At 39.2% G+C, this 20,520-nt stretch overlaps 1 protein-coding gene across 3 annotated transcripts; it reads right to left on the bottom strand.

Moving 5' to 3' along the window:
* Nucleotides 1-267: 267 nt before the first annotated feature.
* On the bottom strand, nucleotides 268-19,948 carry LOC145467509 (uncharacterized). Of its 3 annotated transcripts, none has more exons than XM_081451050.1 (10): nucleotides 18,877-19,942; nucleotides 11,364-11,471; nucleotides 10,031-10,228; nucleotides 9,304-9,392; nucleotides 6,642-6,864; nucleotides 6,061-6,174; nucleotides 5,049-5,222; nucleotides 3,594-3,682; nucleotides 755-2,824; nucleotides 268-424 (listed from the first exon to the last, which is right to left on the bottom strand). In XM_081451050.1, the coding sequence occupies exons 1-9, from the start codon at nucleotides 18,889-18,891 to the stop codon at nucleotides 2,656-2,658; spliced, it is 1,179 nt and encodes a 392-aa protein (XP_081307176.1). In that variant the 5' UTR covers nucleotides 18,892-19,942; the 3' UTR covers nucleotides 268-424; nucleotides 755-2,655. The 3 variants fall into 3 exon arrangements, with proteins under 3 accessions (XP_081307176.1, XP_081307178.1, XP_081307179.1); XM_081451052.1 differs by having other exon boundaries at nucleotides 16,530-19,941; XM_081451053.1 differs by lacking the exon at nucleotides 268-424 and having other exon boundaries at nucleotides 2,682-2,824; nucleotides 3,596-3,682; nucleotides 18,877-19,948.
* Nucleotides 19,949-20,520: the final 572 nt, after the last annotated feature.

Genomic DNA, 20,520 nt, shown 5'->3' on the forward strand with positions numbered 1-20,520 from the left:
ACATAATTCTCATCCTCTAGAAGGCTAGCATTTAATTTCCAAAAAGAGGGTCCGTATAGACTACGGAATAGATGACCCAGCCCTTAAGATACCGGCGAACTTTCATGCTGGTGAGAAGTTTAGCTAAACAAACAAACAAACAAACAAACACAACGTTTATGAATTAGAGAATTGAAGGGAGGTCCAACGGGTAACTTTAGTAAATAACAAGGCCCAGGACTGTACTCAGTATGTTTTTTTTTTTTCTTGGTGGGGTGGGGGGGGGGGGGGGCGTTTTGGTCAGAAATATGGTATCGATTTTGGCCATTTTGGTCTTAAATAGGAAATGGTTTTACACTCTAGACTTAAATTGGGTTTGTTTTTCAAGTTAGAAGAAGTTACTTTTTCATCATTATCGATAGGACCATCAATAAAAGCCCTTATACTCTAATCACCCTGAAACGATTATAAAATATTTTGTAACTAATCTTAATAAACACAAACACAGCATCAGGGGCGGGCATCTCGTTTATTGATGCAGGATACAGCGAGCGTTACATCATCATAAAGAAAATACAGCAGTGAATAAACAGAAAAATTAAAAAGCAAAGTTGAAAGAGATGCCTTCGAGTGGCTCTTGCATAACTTACAAATTCTTAAATAGCCTACTAGCCCCCTAGGGATTCACGCCTAAAATACTTCTACAGTTAACATGAACCATACATAGTGAACATACTCCAGTGTAATTAGCGAAACGTTACAAAATATATTTTACAATCCCTTTAACATCGGTCGTTGACTTAAGAATCAGGTCTAAAATAGGCTATCGAATTTTTGGTCAAGTCATTATAAGGATAGGGAAATTCGCAGATTTTGTTCTTAAACAGGAAAAGAGTTTTGGCAAGCGGGCCACACACCCCCAACCAATTTTTCTGGGAGTACTCCCCCGGGTAAAAAGTCAAGTTACCATGAGGTGTCGTTGAGCAAACATCTCTTTCTATTGTAACAGCTCTTTTTTGTTTAGTTTTTACATTGTAATTAATTATTGGAAAGGACCCTAATTGGAAACGCACCCGGAGTGCAAAGGTAGAAGCCCTTCTTAGAAAACTCCGTGAGTAATAAAGTGGGGCTCATGTCGAAAAAGCACTGCTACTAGAGATATTTATTAAAATTTCTATGTTCAATACATCAGGAATATAAGATTTACAACTTAACTACTTATGGTGTTTATTCATAAACAGACGTTACAAAATTTGATAATTGGATTATTCTCTAATTATGGTATTATTTTCTCGACTTTGAGCCTGGTTTATGAAACATTTACAATTTATAGTTATAACATTATAACTCTTTCTTACACTTATGGCATACAGCTTTGTTGTCACCTTAACTTTTCAAGTAAACAGAGCTAGGACCTGAACCTCTTTTTTTTTTTAACACAGCTAGTGAATGTAAATTTATTACCACACAGTTGATGACGTCATGTCATACCTTTAATCCTTTGTTAGGGGACATCAACATTAGCTGAAAAATATGAAATTTGGAATTTTAAACAATGCTAAGACCAAGGAAACTGTTCCAAAAAAAGTCAAGGGGATTGATTTTAAAGGAGCAGTACAATTCCAAGGTGTACCCTCAATCTGGAATTGCTTTAAATTGTTATAGAGCGGTTTCCATTTTGAGTGTCGTAAGGTAATTGGTTTTGCATTACTACGCTGCACATCCAGCCGGAAGTAAAACCAAGTGTGACTCACTCGCACGCGTTTTCCGGCGCTCGGCGTACGTCACATGTAATTACTTCGAGTTTTGACTGGTTCACCGTTTTGCCTGTTTCCCTTGTTATTGGCTAAAGTGATTACTTTGGTTTCGTTTTTGCGACACTCAATTGAAAACCTCTCTAATAGTTTCTTAGTCCTGCGTAATACAATGGTATAAAAATTTAGAAGTTAGAATTGTTGCTAATAAGTTTTTGTCACGTCATCAGATCTGACGTCATAACTTAAAATTTTGAGATTATTTTTTGCAATCGAAATAATTCAGACCACAATCTAAAGCCTTGGTCAAACGATCACAACATGTCAACGTAGCATATTGCAACATTGACGAGCGCAACATGTTGGACGCGTTTGGCCACCCTGTTGCGACTGTTCGGTGTTGTTGGCTCAAGTTTGAAAATGGTCAAATTTGGGCCAACAACACCCAACATGTCGCAACACGCCGCAACACTCGCGCAACATGTTGTACCCAACAATGTTGCCATCTGTTGCCTTGACATGTTGGGATCATTTGGCCCGGGCTTAAAGCAAATGCAGAGTCCCCCTCTAACATGATTTGCCAATGCCAATGGCTGTGGCTGTATGCCTTTATATAATAATCAAATCAATGCGCGCGCTCTGATTGGTCAATCAGCTATGGTTTATTGCGCCAGTAGACTCATGGAAATTTCGCGTGTCTTCTGAATTAGTATATAAAAGCAATAGACCACAATTTTCTATGGTTTAGAGGCATGATAAACCACTTGGGATGTTGGAAGAACACTCGAGGAATTCGTAAATCACTCGCCTGCGGATCGTGATTTGCGAATTCTTCTCGTGTTCTTCCAACATCCCGCGTGGTTTATCAGCCTATAAACCATAGAAAATTGTGGTCTATTGCTTAAATAAACATGCTTTTTATTTAATCCAAACCAGAATTGTGTCTTTTGGGTTTCAACTCATATTGGATCCCTTCAGTCTTTGGCCAGTGTTGGAATGAAATCGTATTTTTCTCTTCTTTGTCCGTCAGTCCTTTAATAGTGTTTATTATCTCTTTCTCTATCTCTTTCTCGTCCAAGGGATCCATGGGCCTACAATAAGACAGACATCTTACTATGTGATACAATACAGTGCACGTTGTCCCTGTGTAATACATCCCTCCGTTGTAATACACACAGGAATAAGCGTATCCCAGTTCCACGGTTATCAACCACTCGCGGCACTTGAACGTACAACGTCATTAAGTTCTTTACACGTGACTTTAAGACGCCACACTTCAGATTATCTCTCTACGTTTTATTGCTAACGCTCTCATAGCGCATTGATTCCAGTAAACGCAAACATTACAACCAAGATTTTAACCCTATCCAGATCAGGAATATTTTCATCAACAACCGAAGTTACACGAGAAAAATCATTTGATAATATTAATGCAATGATATTTCAATTCTCCACACTCAGTTTGAACTTTTTGCACTCAATTGTAACTTGCTGCCCTGTTTGAGATTAATTCACGTGCACTCAGCCAATCAGCATGCTAGAATTGCTGCATATATATTGTTAATAAAGAAATGTAAACGTATGTGCGTAGCGTAGTTTTCTTTCTTCGTTTGGGCTTTTCTTCTTCAAATGACAACACGTTAACAGGAATAACTGAAAAATATAATGTGCACCGGTATGCACACTGCCAAAGGGTATGAAGAATATATTTACGTCAGATTCAGAGAAAGGGGGCCAGGAAGGCCCGCTCACACCGACTATAAAGAGGACCCCTGTGGGGTTTGTATGTACATTGTGACGCATGGAGAATTGAAGAGAATGTATGAAGAAACTGGCATTAGTTAAGTTTGCTTTACTTACACAGTTTTAACCTTTGCAGCGTCTAAGATTGACAGGGCCATTGTAGTCATATTGGTTGGCGATATGAAATAGAAGTGTTTAACCTCTGCCTGAGATGAAGAAGGGTAAAGACATAAATAAACGAGCCTGAAACAAACTGAGTTTTCACCGACAATTACAAATAAAACGAGAATTGACGATCACCTATATTATTTATGGCAATTTTTGGCGAGGTGCAGGTTGATTGTTACCAGGGTCAATTTCGATGAACATGCCAAAACCCATCTTTAAGATCTTTCTTGTCTACATACAGTCGAAGCTCTCCATGCAACCATTCGAGTGAAACCCCGATTGAACTGTCACTTAACTGCAGTTCAGAAACGTTTCTTCGTTGTTTAGTTCTTGAGGAATCTATATTCCCCCATAGATTTCGAAACGTAAGATCGTCGAGTGCCCCTGGAATGTTTTCGTGATAGCAGCCTCTATACCAACCCGGCACGCAGTCACTTACTAGAGTTTAATCTTACAAGCGAGCATCACTAGTTATGACCTACAAGTGAATATATGAAAGATCATATAGTTGAACTGCGGAGAAAGATATGAAGACATGATTGATCATCGCAGTTATATACACAACTTAAGCAGTAGTGAAGTTAAAGCTGAAAAAAATTCAGGCCTGTACGGGATTCGAACCCATGACCTCTGCGATACCGGTGTAGTGCCCTACCAACTGAGCTATCGAGCCAATTGTGAGCTGGTCACTCTGTGAGTTCGTAATTAATATACCGGTAGATGGTGAAGAATACAAGTGAATATATGAAAGATCATATATTTGAACTGCGGAGAAAGATATGAAGACATGATTGATCATCGCAGTCATGCACACAACTTAAGCAGTTGTGAAATTAAAGCCTGAAAAAAATTCAGGCACCGGTATCTCAGGGATCATGGGTTCGAATCGCGTTCATGCTTGAATTTTTTTTAAGCTTTAATTTCACAACTGCTCAAGTTGTGTGCATAACTGCGATGATCAATCATGTCTTCGTATCTTTCTCCGCAGTTCAAACATATGATCTTTCATATATTCACTTGTATTCTTTACCATCTACGGGTATATTACGAACTCAAAAAGTGACCAGCTCTCAGTTGGCTTGATAGCCCAAGGGTAGTGGGTTCGAATCCCGTTCATGCCTAATTTTGTTTTTTTAGGCTTTAATTTCACAACTGCTTAAGTTTTGTGCATAACTGCGATGATCAATCAGATCTTCATACTAGTTATGACCTCTTTCGAATTCTCAAATGATCTAGAGAGCTTCGGATGCGTGGTTTTTTTCTCGGGACAAGCTGAAAGCATTGTAGTCAGCTGAAAACAAGGCTGACATAATAGTTAAACTTAAAGTTCCCGTTGACTATTTGGTAATAACAAAACCAGCGAAGAAGTTACTACGTTACGATGGAATGGTTTGAATTTTTCACCTGTGCCAGGTTCTTCACCTCCTCTTCCCTGGGAAAATTCGTACAAAACGCATAGAACTCGTTGCCTTCGCAAAAGCGAAGCGCAAGGACATTCATAATGGCAGACACCACCATCGCATCATCTGATGTTCCTTCTACGTCTCTTGGGTACCCTTTGTACGATAAGGAACACATCTGTAAATGCAACGTAATAAGATTATTTTGATCAATGCTCAAAATAATACGAAAAAGTGCGCTGACAAGCTTAGCTATCTCCATAGAGTGTTTCGTTCCCCGTCGCCCAACCGACCCAGTATTTTTGAAATATTAAGTTTCACCAATCTGGAGAACCCATAAAGACTTAAGAGTTGCTAGAAGCGCAGCACTCTAGCTTCTTGAGTGCTCTCCGACCGCGACTTCGCAATTTTATCATAACTCGATGAGGCACAGCTTAAAACATAAATCACTTGCTTCACAACATTGGCAATGGAAATAAGTATAAATATATGGCTAGCTCCTTGAGTGAGCAAGATGAACCGAATCCTGCGCTGTGATTGACTAGCCGAGCAGGCAAGATGGCGCTATCTTGTCCGCTCGAGACTACCCGATGTGTCCCGCAAGAAAATTTTATCGAAAGCCATATAATAAATCCTTTGTTGACTAAGCTTGTTCGGTCAAGATGGCTGGATATTAATTGGCCTTCTTTTCTCTTTACGGGTTTATCCCTAGGAACCTCGACTCCGTCTTAGTCCATAAACACGGAAAAACATAACTTGACTAATATACGGCCATCTTGGCCGGGCAATAACCGATATCTCCACTGTTCACGAGGGCTGGGTTTAGACGTGGTGTGGTAGCATAACGAGTCTGTTTAGTTTAGAAATGTCTTCGATGATGAAAACCTAGATCCCAACCATGCGTCGTCCCTAAAACCTGCCCCAAAAACTAATCGTTCGAAATAATAGTCAACAATAATGCTATAGTTAACTAATTAAAATCTTAATAAATTGCAAGTTCTCAAAATTGAACCCACCTTAAACTTTTCACAATCTACAAGCAACGCTCCGTCTTTGGCACCACAGGAAGATCTTGTGCTGGCAACATGTGCAAGAAAAAGGAAGTAATGTGTCCATTTCTTGAACAATATCTGGTGAAAAAAGATTCCGTTCAAGTTAGAAGTTCGCTGATAAAGAACAAAGTGGCCACCAAGCAAGAGGGTTGACGTACTACTGGAGACAAAATGTATTGAATTACATCACATTTCCTTTTAAGCTAGCTCTCTGTTTAGGTTCATAGTGTTGTAATAGGCATCAAAATATCACATTACGTATACGTTTTTGTTGCTTGCATGCTAATTGAACTATACTAATTAAATTACTCGCAATAATTACACCCACAGCACACCAGATCACAGTGACCTAACAAACCTCACCTTAACTAAACTGGGCTTAGTTATAAATTACTTACTATAGATTGCTTGCAGGCTTCGGGGATGGGGAATCATACATAATTAAGGTAGCAAGCTGGCAATGCTTCACCCTCACCCGTTCCTAGATTCAGGAATTGGTGAGGAACAATGTCTGCAAGAGTTAAACAAATACATTTATCAATTACCTCGTCAGATCTTTGTCCAGGTTGGTTTCTTTTCCATCTACTTTTAATGTCCCTTTTCCTGAGGTTTTTTATTTTCTTCTTCTTCTTCAACGAGTTACATAACTGTCTACTGGAATCATCTACCTTGGTATTGGTTACATTTTGTATCGCTGCTTTAACCATGTCTATAAATGTGTTTTGAAACATGGACAATGTGTCATCATCATCCCCTCTTTTAACTGGCCTGAAAGCGGGAAAAATAAGAGTCAGATCTTGTTTCCAACTCACTTTACATGTAGAAACATTGTTTTTTCTAGAAACTTTCGCTGAGAGAACGGAAGCTTTTACAGATTATGTTATTACTGTTTTGTTCACTTGTACCTCGCTATTGTGCGAAACTGGAATTTGAGTCAGACAACCTGTTATTTCGCGTCATTGGCATTCTATTACATACAGCTAGCCTACTGATACGGTTGAAACTGTTTAGCCCCAAGAACGCATCGGATCCACATGACGTCAAATTCGTTGTCGTCCTGGGAGGTAAAATTTACCATGACTTGTAATCAAAGAAAAACTGCTCGGGTACTGTTTTGGTTCAAATATATGCGTCCAAGCTGCAAAAGAACATTTTTAGATTTTTTTGTGCAAAGAACATTCTGCAGGTAGGGTTCAGAGCCAGATCTTAATTTATTCATTGATTAAAGCCTTGTCTACACGGGCAGTTTTTATGTGACAATTCTTATTTGCTCGTGTAGATGAGGAAAATTAGCCAATTTTTATGTGACAAATATATTTGCTGAAAAGCTGGCTTGTTAGCTTTTATGTGAAAAATAAGAGTTTTCACATACGAAAAATTGCTAGTGTAGACGATTCGTCACATAAAATGTGGCAAATATGTTCGTAAGCGCCATACTTTGGGGGAGCGACTACGTAGCCTCGCCTTGTTTTGCATATCCCTGCTGTCCAACGTCATTACTGGCGCCCTAAACTTTGAACTGCTGACAAATATTTGCTGTGCCATCTGGGTGATCAAATCTATTTGTCACATAGAAATTGTCACATAAAAATTGCTCGTGTAGACGAGACTTAAAGCTGCTCAAATAGACTGTTCTCACACGACGTCACGCAGCCATATTGGAATCCCAAAACAATAAAGCGGCGGCCATGTTGGTGTACCAAACCAATCCTGTGGGAGTTGAACGCTTTTCTTATGTAAACACTTTCTTTTTTTGCATGGCTGCTGGTCACGTGAATGAAAACGCGTTATTGGGGCTAAAATATCCGTTTAGCTGTAATAAAATGGCAAACTGGTAGATGCAAGCCATTACTAGCCACAGCAAAATATTAAGGTTACTTACCACCTTCAAGGGCACAAAAAATCGTTGTTTCTTTTAATTTATTTGACAACAAAATTTAAATCAGTCGTTTTATCTGAGGTTTACAAAAGAAAAATAATAAAAATCTCAAAAAGAGGCCGAGTTATTTAGAAAAGACGTATTTTCAAATAAAGGTAATAAACCAGGAAGGTGTCATAATCGCTTAAATGGACGAAATCGCCAAAGGAAATTTTTGCGGCAAACGCTCATCTTAGAGCTCGTGATTCATGTTATTTGGTATTGTTTATATCGCGCATTTGTTCTTTTGCCTTTGGCAGTTTTGCCCGTTTTAGTGTCTCTCTCTTCAGTGAAGACAGCGAGATAGAAAACGTGTTGCAATGCGATGCTTTTCCCGGGAAATCCCGATCCATGGTCATTGAACCTAGGAGGCCCTGTTGGTCCATTGGTTTGCGGTTTTATATGGCGAGATAATCTCCTGGCGTGGCTCGGGTTGTTTACAAACTTTTATGAGCTCAAATCTCGCATTTGATTTTGGGAGGAATACATCCCGGGGGGGGGAGGGTACTCCCAGAAAAATCGGGTGGGGGTGTGCGGTCCACTTCCCAAAACCCTATTTATGACCAAAATCTGCAATATTCCCTACCCTATTTATGACCTGACCAAAATTTCGAAACCCTATTTATGACCTAACCATTAAATCAAAATCCTGTTTCAGACCTACGTTGTAATTAGTTGCCTTGTTCAGACCAACGTTAAATTACCGTAAACATAATTTGTGAAGGGCTTTTGTTGATTTTCTTTTCGATAATGATGAAAAAGTGGCTTCTTCCTAAAAACATACCCATATCAAGGCTAGAGTGCAAAAACCATACCCTATTTATGACCAAAATGGCCAAAGTCAGTAAAAATCGATACCATATTTATGACCAAAACAGCTGAAAAACCCTACCCTTTGGGGTCGCACATATCTACAGAGCCCATATAAGGGAGTACCCCACGGTCCTTTCGCGCCTTACCGGCTCCTGACACTTCCTAAAAAAAAAATCGCTAAAACTGTATTTTTATCGTAAACTACATTTATTAAGCTTTCTTCTGATATATAGTTTGTTGGGGTTTTATTGAAAATGGTGCGCGTACTAATTTTTTTCCCGAAGGAGACCCGCGGAGGTGGGAAGTGACCCTAATAGCACTGCTTGCAATTGCTTTGCTATAGGTCTAATAAAGATTTCTACCGGAATACTTTTTAAATTAGTGCAAATTTCGATTGATAAAGATAAGCGCAATTGAAAGAGGTCTATTGTTTTAGAGCAATAGGCGCTTTAATATCACTGCGTAATTCAACTTACAGCATGTCCACCTTAGCTTCTTTGAATATCTCTTCTGATTGCCCGTATTTATCTCGGAAAGAGAGATAATAAACTCTCCTTACGCCAGCCTAAAAAGACATAATGTAACAAGAATAGATGATTTATTCTTGAATACGCATATCTATCCTATTCCAAAACACCCAAGCTGCCAATAGGACATTTCCCTCTATGATTCCCCGCGCGCAAGTCTCGTACAGGGAAAGGGCTATTGCCGATAACAGATTTGGCCTTCCCGTCCCCTTCCCTCGTGGGGTTACGTCTAGCCCAAACCAATCGTGACTCGCTTGCTCACGTTTTCCCGCCCTTCGCGTCGGCTACATGTATTTACTTCGAGTTTTGATTGAGTCACTGGATGGCTTGTTTGTGATTGGACAGAGCGATTCTGGCTTTCGTTTTAGTTTTACGACACTCAATGAAAGGCGGGTGGACAATTGGACAAGGTGAATTTTTGCGGGACAAGAAAATGGCAGGTCGAGAATCCGTATTGTTACTGTTGTGTGCTCGTTCTAAGCAAGTTTGTGGCAACCTGGCAAATATTATAATATTCTTATCATTATAATATTTTAACAGATCAGAACAGTATTCATGTAAAGAAAATCAGAAAAGTAAACCTGATGTTAGTTGCTAACATAGCTTGTGAAAAAGACGTAGGACGTTACGTACCTAATACAATAAAACGGAGCGTTTGGCAAAGTTCGCGGCTTACCTGTATCAACATTTTTGCACAGTCCTCGCATGGAAAGAGTGTCACAAATGCAATTGAGTTCTCTAGGTTGGCTGTTCCTTTTAAGATCACAGCATTGGCTTCTGCATGAACTACTAAGTTGTTTTTCTGTTCATCCGACCAGCTCTCATCGCTGTTAGAAATCCCCGGAGGAAAACCATTATAACCAATTGATAAAATCTGTAAACAATATTAAAGAAACAATTGATTTTTTGTACGAGACTCAATCCGTACATTTCCGTTTGAACTCAGTATTACTCAATCTTTTTCCAGACGTCGATGTGTAGAGGAGACACGGTAATCACTATGGAAGATAAAACACTTTTATTGCCATGATTTGAAAATGATCAACAATCAATATTTACGGCGGTCAAAATACCCTTCCCGGCATAAAGCAGCTTTCAAGTCAAGTTGGCACTTAGCTTTCGTGAAGACAATCTCACCAGCTGGTTTGCAGGTGTAACACAGAAAGGAAAAGTAAAAAGAACTAAATTGGGATAATACCTCCAACAAATAACTACCATAATATAACATAAAAATGTAAGATTTAAAATCTATTTACATAGGACTACATAAATAAATACATAAATAATGAAAGGTATGAAGTTTAACGATCATATCAGTCCTGACAAGTCTAATTTTCTGATAATATTTTTAAAAACCTTTAAGGATCGAATAAGTCTGTATGAGTCAGGTATTAAGTTCCATAGTTTTGGCTCCGTAAACGTCCAGGATTTTAAACCGTATGTTGTAGTGATGTGAAGTTTATATGAAATAATTCATATATGAATATATCGTATGTTGTAGTGTTGGCCTTTGGTAGCTGAAGTGTACATGTGTTGTTCATAAGCGGCGTTTTGATAGATTTACTTACGTCTGCTGATTGAGATTCGGTTGACGGTTCTTAAATTAAAGCTGATGAAAAGACGAGTTAGAGCGTCGCATGAGAAGTGACGCTGAGCTGGGTAATTTTCGTTTCAAACAAACTTTGGTCAATAAGACGGTGCAGCGAACCATGGTAGACTCAAAATGAACTAGAATATAGTTCAAAACGATCATATTTGGTTATAGTGGATTTTAGTTATGAAGTTAGAGATGGGTGTTTGCAAATTATCAACAATGGGTCGTACTTGGACAAATTAAATTTTAATCTTGAATCTAGAGATGAGTGTTTACAAATTATCCGTGCCTCAATGATTCTTATTGGGCAAAGCTGCCTTGGATGTTGTGTTCATGGGAGCCAAATGTTATGCAGAATTTTTCAATTCTCTCTCTTAATTACCAACAAAAATGGCTTCTCATATTAAATACTTACTTTAAGTGTTACTGAGTCCACAATAACACAACCCACTTGTGTTTTGGGGTCCTTTGAACGCATGGAGGCACCCAAAGCTAAATACGTGAAATACTCTACCCATGGAGGCTGACAAGAAAGGTAGAAAAAACTGTCAGGCATAAATGACATTAAAGAAGGAAAATATCAAAATAACATAATAAGTTTGGGATCTTGCAAAATAAATCGAGGTTATTCCCTATGCCTTATGTGATTCTTTTTAAAACTATGCTTTTCTTGTTATCGTCCTGCTGGGATGTATGCTAATTCATGTTACGAATAGAGGGACAGCGTTAAGGCCGATAAATCTTGTTTTGAAAAGTATACTTTGGAGCTCGAGTTTGTTATAAAAGTACTTTTATGTTTCTCCCCTTCATCTCATATCAGTATTAATCAGTGTTGCATATCCTGAAGCTTGTTTGCTGGACCCTAAAACAGTAATATAACACACAAAGGCTGGAATTAAATGGCTATTTAAAAAAAAGGCCCATAGCCGCTTTAATAAAATAATTATTTTCCAATCTTAACCGATTTTACCAAGAGCAAAATTATTTTTCTGGCCCAGTAAAGGTGAGTGCACTGAAAAACGCAATTGCAACTAAAACAACAACCCAACGCACTGCTAAGAAGACAAATCGGGAGGGGAGGAAGGGGAAAAAACACGTCAGTTTTCCCCCAGCGAGTTCAATTGAAACGCTTCTCCGTAGAAGGGGCATCATCTGATTTAATCCCATAACCCCTCAGCACATGCCTGGATCTTGTCACCCAACCAGAAACACAATAAAACAGTTTAATGCTAAGATTGTCGAGGAAAACTTAATAATGCTATTTGCAAGCAAATATTTTATTTAGTTATCTTGTAATAGTGTAACAAAAAAAAACAACAAAAAAACGCCATGCACTGAACTGGTGAAATTAAGAGATATCAAACAAAGGAATTGACAACTGACGACTAATCAGATTTGATGAACTGTAACCCACTTTCACTGCAATGCACTGCAATGCACTCAAATGGTGAAAAAAAAAACAAACAAACAAACAAAAAAGATATATCAAGCAAAGGAATTGATAACCACTAATCAGATTGATAAACTGTAATCCACTTTCATCATTGTTATCTTTTTCTTCTTCCCCGTTTACTTTTTCTATTTTGCTCTGTGGAATCATTTTATTCAATTTAAAAGTTGCGTATTTGGTAGCAATATGGCGAGGTACATGTAATGTGGGAGAAATAAAGACAACTTTCGATAATCTGGCCAGAACTCATCTGTCACTTTACAAAAATATGGATCGGATATCATATTTATTAAAAACTTAGCATTCGCATCCGGCGCACCGATATCTAGTTTAAAAGGCAAAACATTTCGAAACAACTTTTACGTGATTGAACATTTATCTTTTCAACTTGGAAGTAAATATGCAATAAACATTTTTTTTTTCTTTCGTCGACGACTTTAGCTGAAAAATATAGAGTAGATGGATCGAAAGCTTAAGTATTTTTCTTATAATGTCATTTATTTTTCTGAATGAAAAAATTACTTCATTGTGATTGGCTGGGGGCAGGCCAATTTATCGTTAATTCTAATTAGCACTGCAGTGAAAATTAACGCGCGCGCTTTCGCAAGTTTTCTCACTAGTCATACAATAAATTAGTAATCGTAGGAAAGCTCGAACAATTAAGGATTTACACAAAGGCTCGCGCAATTTTGAGAGAATTTTCAAATATCACTTGTAGTGTAAATCGTCGCATTCAGTTGATCACCTATACTAATGCGTTAAGACACATGCTTTTTTTATACATCTATGGTGTTTACTTAGTCTAGAAAAACCTTCATATTAGCCTTCGAATACTGCGCCTTCCACTGCTTTCAGCCGCTCTGTTTTTCTAGATAACGAAAACCTTGCCAAAGAATTGAAAAGTAGACATTTTGAATCAATAAAAAATAGTATGAAAATCAAATGGGTTGATCCAGTTTTTAAGCAAGTATTATAAATTGGGAACTACACTGGCTCCATGCTTTCGATCAGCGAAAAAAAAAAACATGTTCAATCGAGGTAAACAGAGTTATAGCATTAATGTATTTTTGGGTTCCGGTAGCCAAGGCTCATATGACTTACCCTGTTCCAGGTTCTCGGTCAGTGGGGAAGATCAAAAAAGCGGGCGGGCGACATGCGGGGTCTGGGAGATAAAAGGAGAGGCGAGGGGCCCTGTCCGTTTCTCTTCGGGACCCCGCCCGTCGCCTTTTCCGCTCGTCCCCTGCCACCTTTTTCCATCGTCCTCACTGACTAATACATATTGTTGTTTCAAAGAACACAGACTGCTGCTTGAAACGTCCATTAATGTAAAGACTGTTGTTTTCTTGAATTGTCTGTAAAGACAATTTAAGTGTGGAATCGGATTGTCAGGTTAGTCAGCGGAATCAAACTGAAGTTTTACCTGCAACAACGACATTAAAGTGAAAACCAGCTTCATCGAAGCAAACGAAGAAAACAGATGTTAGTTCTTTGTTTTTGTGTGCTTAGTGACCGCGCGATTGCATTTTGGACCTCACCCCGCGCCCCCGGGGTTGCATGTGAAGACAAGTATTTCTTTACCACGGGTAGGTGAGGTACCTCACCTCCCCGGGGTCCCACGCTTCCTCGTGAACAGGTCCTTAGACAACGAATCCAGCCTGCTGACCACGATTGCTGTATGCAATGGTATTCGGACGGTACCGTTAGTGCCGTCTTCCTTTTGATCTATCGATATCAACCAAGATTTTTCAGAAGAGAGCTCTTCAAGGACTCTTCAAGCAGCAGAGGGACTTAAGGAGTTCTTGAAATCGCATATGCCATCTTAGTGTGTGGTGTGGAAAACGCTTGAACCGGCAAGGAGCCCGGCATCGCCGACCACAACAGAAATCTCCAATCTCCAAGTCTCTCGAAGAGTCAAGAAACTGGTGACCACGGTATATAATAATAATAATTATGTAATGTAATAATTATGGCTCCAAAGCAGAGTTGGAGGTACAGTTTGATGTTTAGTCAGAATATGCTCCGGTGGAGCTGACCTATTACAATCAGGAAAGCCTATCGCCTATGTAAGTCGTGCCTTGATACGGATACTGAGACAAGATACAGTCACGAAAAATATTGACGAACGCCTTCTTACGCGATAAACCTCACCAGTACACATTTGGGCGACCTTTGGTGGTTAGAAGCGACCACAAACCACTATTGCAATCCGCTGTCGAAGATCTCAAAAGGCTTCTGCTGCAAAATGGTTACCCTCAGGGCATCATCACTTTTAATATCAATGATGTCCTGAACAAGAACAAGAACAAGCCAAATGAACCCACAGCAACAGTCCCCAAAAAAGATGTTACTATTTTATTTCCTTATATAGCTCTCCATAGCAATCATATTACTAAGCGTCTGAAATCTTGTGGAAATCATATCTACTCTTTTGTTAAGAAGACCGTCTAAACCAATCACAATTATCCAAAGTCATTTATAAAGCTGGTTGCTGGGACGGCAATGATTTTTACATTGGGAAAACGAAACGAAGACCGTTCACGACCGGAAAACGAAACATTTCAAGGCCCTTTCGAAACGTGATCACTCTTGTGCTATTGCTGATCGCGTCAAAACAACTGGTCACAACATCAAGTGGGACCATTTTGACATTTTGGCGTCCGGCAAAACTGACCACCATTGTACGGTTAAGGAGACCTTGTTTATTCTGGAGCTGCAGCCAGCATTAAATGTCAATGTCAGCGGTGAAAAACTTTTACTTTATTAGGAAAACTGTTCCATTGTGCCACGTTACAGACAGTTTCCATTTGAAACCTCTTAAATTTCTACTGCAGAACTAGATGTTTTCTGTCTAGGTTCCAGACCCCCATTGATACAGTATAAATAGCTTTTTAAAAAATTTTAACCCTTATGCTTTAAAAATGTATGTTGACTAGCATACGAAACGTCAAGTTCATAAAATGTATGTTTTTTAAAATGTTTATCACCGCTGTTTGTTTTATATTTTTAATCAAGCTACGATGGCCGAAGACCAAGAGTTTATATGACCCCAACTTAGCTATTCTGGACTACAGGAACACTCCGGTCCATCACAAGGGGTTGGATCCAGCCCATCCCAGAAGCTGATGAGTAGGAGAACCAAAACCCTGTTTCTAACAGCAAAACAAGCTCCTGCAACCCCAAACTAACAAGCTGGCTGAACAAAAAGCGAAACTGGTCGAGTGTCAGAACAATCAATCAATCTATCAGTCTACCAATCAATTAATCAATCAAAAACAGACAGAAATTATCCTACGATCGCACTGCCAAAGATTTTGTACGGAAGCTCTACGTCCGAACGAGAAAGAACGGCGTAACGAGAGATAAGTGCTCGTTCACCATGGAGACATTGGACGGCCACAGTGTTGCCTATCGTCGAAACCGAGCTCATCTAACAGGAGCCTCCTCCGACCATGTAGCAGAACCAGGAACTCGCTGCAGACAAACTAAAAGCAAAGCCCGACGGCACCCTAACGACGTCACCTGCAAGTCTTCCAACACTGACGTCAACTGTCACACCCCTGACGTGGAGAATGACAAGACTCTGAGCACTGCGTAAACACTTTGCCGAAACGTTCTGTAAGACCCTCACGAATTCCCTGCGCGTTTTAAAGATTTTTAAGGACCGTGTTTGTAGCTGAACAGTTGAACAATGTTTATCTGCTTCACAGCCATTTTCCTAATGTTTGTCTTCCTTTACTTGTGTTGTTATTTTTTGTGTTTTCAAAAGAGAAAAGATGTTATTGCTGGTATATGATATTCTATAACGAGGTTGGCGTGACATTTGAAGTAAAATTAAAGCGTCCTGTAGATAACGAGCGGTTCTGAACGGAAAGTGCAAAGCCAGCAAGCTTCACTTAATTATAAATAGGTAGACGACATAAAGATCGTGTTCATGAAAAATAGTGACTTGGATGTAAGCGTTCTCCAAAAGTATATTAATTTTGTGATATCCAAATGCTTGTTGTTGTCTAGCTGTCGACAGCGCAAAAGTCAGCTGGAAAGTATATAAAAATAACAATAAAACAATTCCTCTAGAAGAGAAAGCTAATTTAACAAGCGATACATTCGGTTGAACTAGCGATATTTCCATACCGTAGAGATAATCGATCCATTTTAAACTTGTCCATAGTGTTCCGTAGCTCGGTTTTGTTTTACATGAATTCAGCAGCGACAGGAAGACCTTTGATTCACACCTTCTCGTTACGACTCGAAAGACGACATCATTGCTTCGAAGTCATTATCGTCCTCTTAACCATCGATTGAGTCTTCTTGATGCTTATTCCTCACCATTTCGAACTCTTTAAAGGTGTGTTTTGGTTCTAGGTACAGAATTTTGCCATCTACGAGAAAACCATGACACGCGACGCCATGTTTCTTTTCAAAAAACTTTCCCTTACCCCCTGGAATATGCAAATTAAAGGACCACTGAAACGCAATAGGTACTAAAGAAATCTCTGGGGAGTGGGAAAGAGGCAATTTCTCAGTATTTTCAAAGAGCCACTTGCCTCACCTACCCCGCAAGGAAATTTACTTGCGCCCAGGCCACCCCTAAACGAAGTTAACGGCGTACGTTAACAATGGAAAGTTTAAGAGGTTTCTGTTACGCTCTCTTTTCTTTTTTTTCTCTCTGTGTCATATTGTGTCCAGCTGCTTACGACATTATTGACATCTGAAGACCACGTTTTCGATCAGGAACTAGCATTTCGCTTACTTTGAGTACCTTTCCCAATATTCTAACCCTAATAATTCTCCGTTCTACTGACTTCGCACTTAAAATAAAACCAAAGAATCCAACAAGAAGCTACATCAGCCTGGTGTTCAAGTGGGTCCTCTAAACGGTCGAATTAGAATTAGATAGCTACTTGTGTACGATCACGACATTAAAATAAATAAATAAAAATAAATCACTTTATATAAGTGTTAAAGTCTTAAGCACTACTGCGCTAATTGAGGACCCTGAAATGAGCAAACAAATATTGTAAATTGAACAGAAACATTTTAAAAATCCCAAATGGCGGGAGACTGACCAGTTGGGTATTTACAAAGCGTGGAGGAGTTGAACCTGGGACCACCAAATACAAACCCATCCAGGGGCAGGGAGGAGGATTTGAACCCAGGACCTCCAGATTACAAATCCCGGGCCCTTACCAATAGACCACGCTGCCTCTACAATCAATATTCTAGCATAAAACCTAACTCCGCTGGCTGAAAAGACTGCTGAAAAATCATTGGTGTCTCCTCACAGTAGACAACTGAACTTGTGACACTTGGTACTTCTGGTTATAAAACGCGTAGCTGTGAGTATGACTCTTATGATTGCTTTTCAATGCAGCCGATAGCCGTTCTTTAGAGGCCAGCAGTAACAAGAGATTTATCCGGCAGTGCGTTCGACGCTTTCGATCAACTGGAACGAAGAAATTGTTTGGGATAAATGATTAAGTGCAGTATAGTGATAAAAGCGATAATTTCCCTGTTGATGATATTTCATTGTTTCCGAAAGATTTTTAAGCACGCTTCAACGTAGGTTTCATGTCCATTTTTACTTTCGTGCACGCGCTCTACCGGAACTAAAGTAACAGACATTACGCCAACCTGTCAGTTTGGTCTTATAACACTAATTGAAATGTTTGCATGACTCCATGTGTGACTGCTTCCCAAGGCGGCTAATGACGTATTTGAAAATAAAAACAGGAATGAAAAAGCGCTTGGTCAGTTAGGCTTCCTAATTCTTCCGGAAACTTTGCTCTTATTTGCGTGAATTAAATTAATTAAGGCTCCCTTCATTCCTATGAGTTTAATTACATGATCTTGCTACGTGCAGAACCTGTCCAGGCAAGTAGATGAAACTAACAACTGAGGTCACTTGGAAAATTCCCGCGAACTTTGTTTGACTCACGCAAGTCTCGAACGTTTTATGACTCGCGTGACTATTTTTCAGAAAGGTTCCCTGTGCTACGCCGGGCCATTTATACAAATCAAGTGACTTTGAGCGCTGAAATTCTCATGTCAAGATCTAAGCTCTTGGAGCTTCTCGTTATCCAGAGTGGTGAATGTTGAGAATATTACTCAAGATGAATTGTTTCCGCGTCCAGATCACTTAACTGTCAAATTTCGGTTTCGTGCTTTTGCTTTTCGAGAACGAAAGGTCTTACATGTCCTCACAAAGACTACCCGCCGAAGAGTTACGGTTTATTTGACTGTGAGCAAAAGAAATTAATTTTAACATTAACGGCACTATGTGAGTGGCCAGTTATCATTTCCGTGTGCGATCGTTCTTTCGCGATGATCAAGACATTTCATTCGCAAAGTTTGAGGTCAAGTTTTTCCCCTGAGTCATAAATGTTAACCATGCTAGAATGAAAGGAGGGAGGCAAAACACTTCAAGTTTTTGTCCAAAGAGTTTCAAAAGCAAAACGTCATAAGGAGCAGTGAAACTTACCTTTTGAAGTTCCATGATTGTGATATTAATAGAGTCCCAGCAGTCCTTATATCAAAATTTACTAGTTCTCTAATGCAAATGATGCTCGGCAGGAAGAATCGGAAAGATGTCTGTTCACAAACGTCGTTTTTCGTTATTTAAAAGCTTCCAACCATATATACTGCCTTCGGTTACGTTCACCGGGAGACTTCAGCGGTATAGCTTCAGCAAAGATAAGCTACGTTTTGGATTTCACGCATACCAATTAAGATTCCTTCCTGCTAAAAAGTGAAAGGGGGTTTTTCACAAAGGAACAACAGGCTTGCCCAGACTTGCCCGCTCGTAATCCACAATTTATTTTGGCTATATATATATTTTGTATATAAGAATTGGACATTCTGATTGGTCGAAAAGCTCATCATATGACGCTATATTCACCCCGCTAGAGCTTGGTTACTAAGCTCACCATCTTTGCCATCTCGGCAAATAAACATAGCGGATAGTTGCTGAATGAAGTTTTCATTTATTCGAAAGACATCACTCCGAGTCCAGGATATTTGGATGGACGTAGAATTTTCAAAATGACTGCAGTCACCCTTGGACCAAAACTCTTTTCAAGAACTCGTATTCAAGGCTTTTAAGAATCGTAAACGCAGTACCAGCTGGTCAGGTCGACTGACCGAAATGTAAGCTTATTTTCTCTTCAAACTAAAGCTATTCATTTCTAGGCGATGATGACAACTGTGAATGAAGTCAATAACGATAAAACAATGGTACCGGATGAATATATTTTTCGTAGTGTTTCGCTCGTTTGTTTTACTACCAAACTCGATGAGTAAATTGATTGACAATCGATGTACGTGTAAGCTTGCTATTAAAACTACGGCTGCATACGTGTACGCACACGAACAATTGCGTCTGTTTTTTTATGTTTTAGTCTGTTATTTTGTAGTCCTTGATATTCACCTCTTAAAATTATACTAAAACAATTATTCGCCTCAGGCTCAGTGAACATACGTGAATATTCACCTCGACTTCGTCTTGGTCTTGGTGAATATTCACCAATGTTCACTTTGCCTTTGAGTTCTGTTTTCCCTCGAATCTCGATGTTTCCGTTGAATTCATCACGGGGAACTTTGAGATTCTCGGGAAAACAGAATAAAACTTTACATCAAGTGCTGTCGAATGGATGATGTCTTTTCTCAGCACGAAAAACTCGTAAAGTGTTGTTGACGCTTTTCTTTCCTTGAAGATGAACCGTTTAAAATTATTCAACAATTGGTCGGTTTCCTCTCTTGACTACAACGTATTCTTTTATTAACACAGGCGTCAAGCAACGAGGTTGCACTGGAAGACAATCTGAGATTCAGCGACTTTTAAGCCCATTTAGAAGAATTCAAGCCTTGCAGTTGTTGTTTTATGCTCGACTGAGTAGTTCATTATGTTAATTTTGACTGAATCTGGACTGAATTTGCATGAAAAATCTGTCATCTCCGTAAAGAAACAATTCGAAACCTTATGCGTAGTAGTTTATTTGACAGACGAAGAAAATTTATCGAATCCTTCGGAAACCAGCCTTTATTTTATCAATTTTTACGTTCTGGAATTGGAATTTGTTATGACATAAAGCTCAATACTCCTTATATATTACTACTCAGAATTGAA

This window comes from Orbicella franksi, chromosome 14 (genome assembly GCF_964199315.1).
Source record: "Orbicella franksi chromosome 14, jaOrbFran1.1, whole genome shotgun sequence".
Classification (NCBI taxonomy): Eukaryota; Metazoa; Cnidaria; class Anthozoa; order Scleractinia; family Merulinidae; genus Orbicella; species Orbicella franksi.